The 1,287-nt window shown below is 34.8% G+C and overlaps 1 protein-coding gene across 1 annotated transcript; it reads left to right on the forward strand.

The window, feature by feature from the left end:
- Positions 1–13: 13 nt before the first annotated feature.
- On the forward strand, positions 14–1,050 carry LOC117106684 (putative nuclease HARBI1). The gene has a single exon (XM_033248091.1). The coding sequence runs from the start codon at positions 14–16 to the stop codon at positions 575–577; it is 564 nt and encodes a 187-aa protein (XP_033103982.1). The 3' UTR covers positions 578–1,050.
- Positions 1,051–1,287: the final 237 nt, after the last annotated feature.

Below are 1,287 nucleotides of genomic sequence, written 5' to 3' on the forward strand. Positions count from 1 at the left end.
CACTCACGTTCGAATGCAAGCCCCAACCGAAAATGAATTTATGTATGTAAATAGAAAGGGATATCACAGTATTAATGTACAAGTCGTGTGTAATCACGAAATGAAGTTCATCAATGCTGTAATCAGATGGCCAGGAGCGACGCACAATTCACGGATTTTTCCGAACTCCGAATTATGCGCAACATTCGAAAGAGGAGAAGTCGACGGGCATTTGATCGGAGACAAGGGATATGCATTGAGATCATTTTTACTAACGCCATACTTCAATCCTAACACACCAGAACAACGTCGTTACAACAGGATACATGCAGTAACTAGAAGCATAATCGAAAGAACGATCGGGTTTTGGAAGAGAAGATTCAGGTGCATGCAAGAGGAAAATCCAACGTCTCCACAGAGAATTTGTTCAGTAAATGCTGCCACAATGGTGCTGCACAACATATCCAGGGACCTGAAACTGCCAGATATAGATGAGGAGATAAACGAACAGCAATATCAGGTTGAGGAAGTGTACAATGGACCCGTGGCAGCTGATGGTAGAATCGTTCGAAATATGATTGCACAGGCTTTGAGATGATGAATATTGTACTAAAAGAATTACACCAATTTTATAAACTGTTATACCCAGTATTTTATTTTAATGTTTTGACGAATATTATTAATTACAGCATCATATTATATTAAATTAAATTGAAGGATATAATATCTGTTAAATATAGTTACTGAATAATATGTTTAAATTAAAATAATTAACATTAGGCCTAAGTTCGTTCGTCGTACATTAAAAAATTATCATATGTGCATAAGAAATGTTTACGAATTAATAAATATGAATAATATTTAACTTTTTAAAAATTGATTAGTATTTCGAAAATTGCAGTGTGGATTCATTGCTCATTAATCACGTGTACTTGTGACATTAAAATTGCAATCTCCAATTGCAGCTTTTGCTGTTGCAATCTCAACATTTCTACTTCTTCCTTTAATTTCAGCTCTTGTTTTTCGCATTTGCTTATTTTAGCTTTCGCCAATTTAATTCCCCACTCCATGTATTCGTCTGTCATCTCTTCTGAATTTTGAGCTTCTTTGATTGGCTACTACTACTACTAATAGGTCTACTGTTACTACTGGAAGTAGTAGCAGTAGCAGTGACTGTAGTCTCTTGCTGCCAGATTGGGGAAGAACTATGGTCGTCTTTCTCTATGGTAACTGTAAATAATAAATACCGGTAGTTTATTATAACATAATTGTATTTGCAATTTTGATTAAATGATAGTTTCGATATAT

The sequence above is a fragment of the Anneissia japonica genome, unplaced genomic scaffold (genome assembly GCF_011630105.1).
Source record: "Anneissia japonica isolate Jap-2015-1 unplaced genomic scaffold, ASM1163010v1 scaffold298836_len1287_cov355_single, whole genome shotgun sequence".
NCBI classification, from domain to species: domain Eukaryota; kingdom Metazoa; phylum Echinodermata; class Crinoidea; order Comatulida; family Comatulidae; genus Anneissia; species Anneissia japonica.

Bases quoted from the DNA above. Each gene is read 5' to 3' on its own strand.
- LOC117106684 (XM_033248091.1), top strand. From the start codon at position 14: ATGCAAGCCCCAACCGAAAATGAATTTATGTATGTAAATAGAAAGGGA.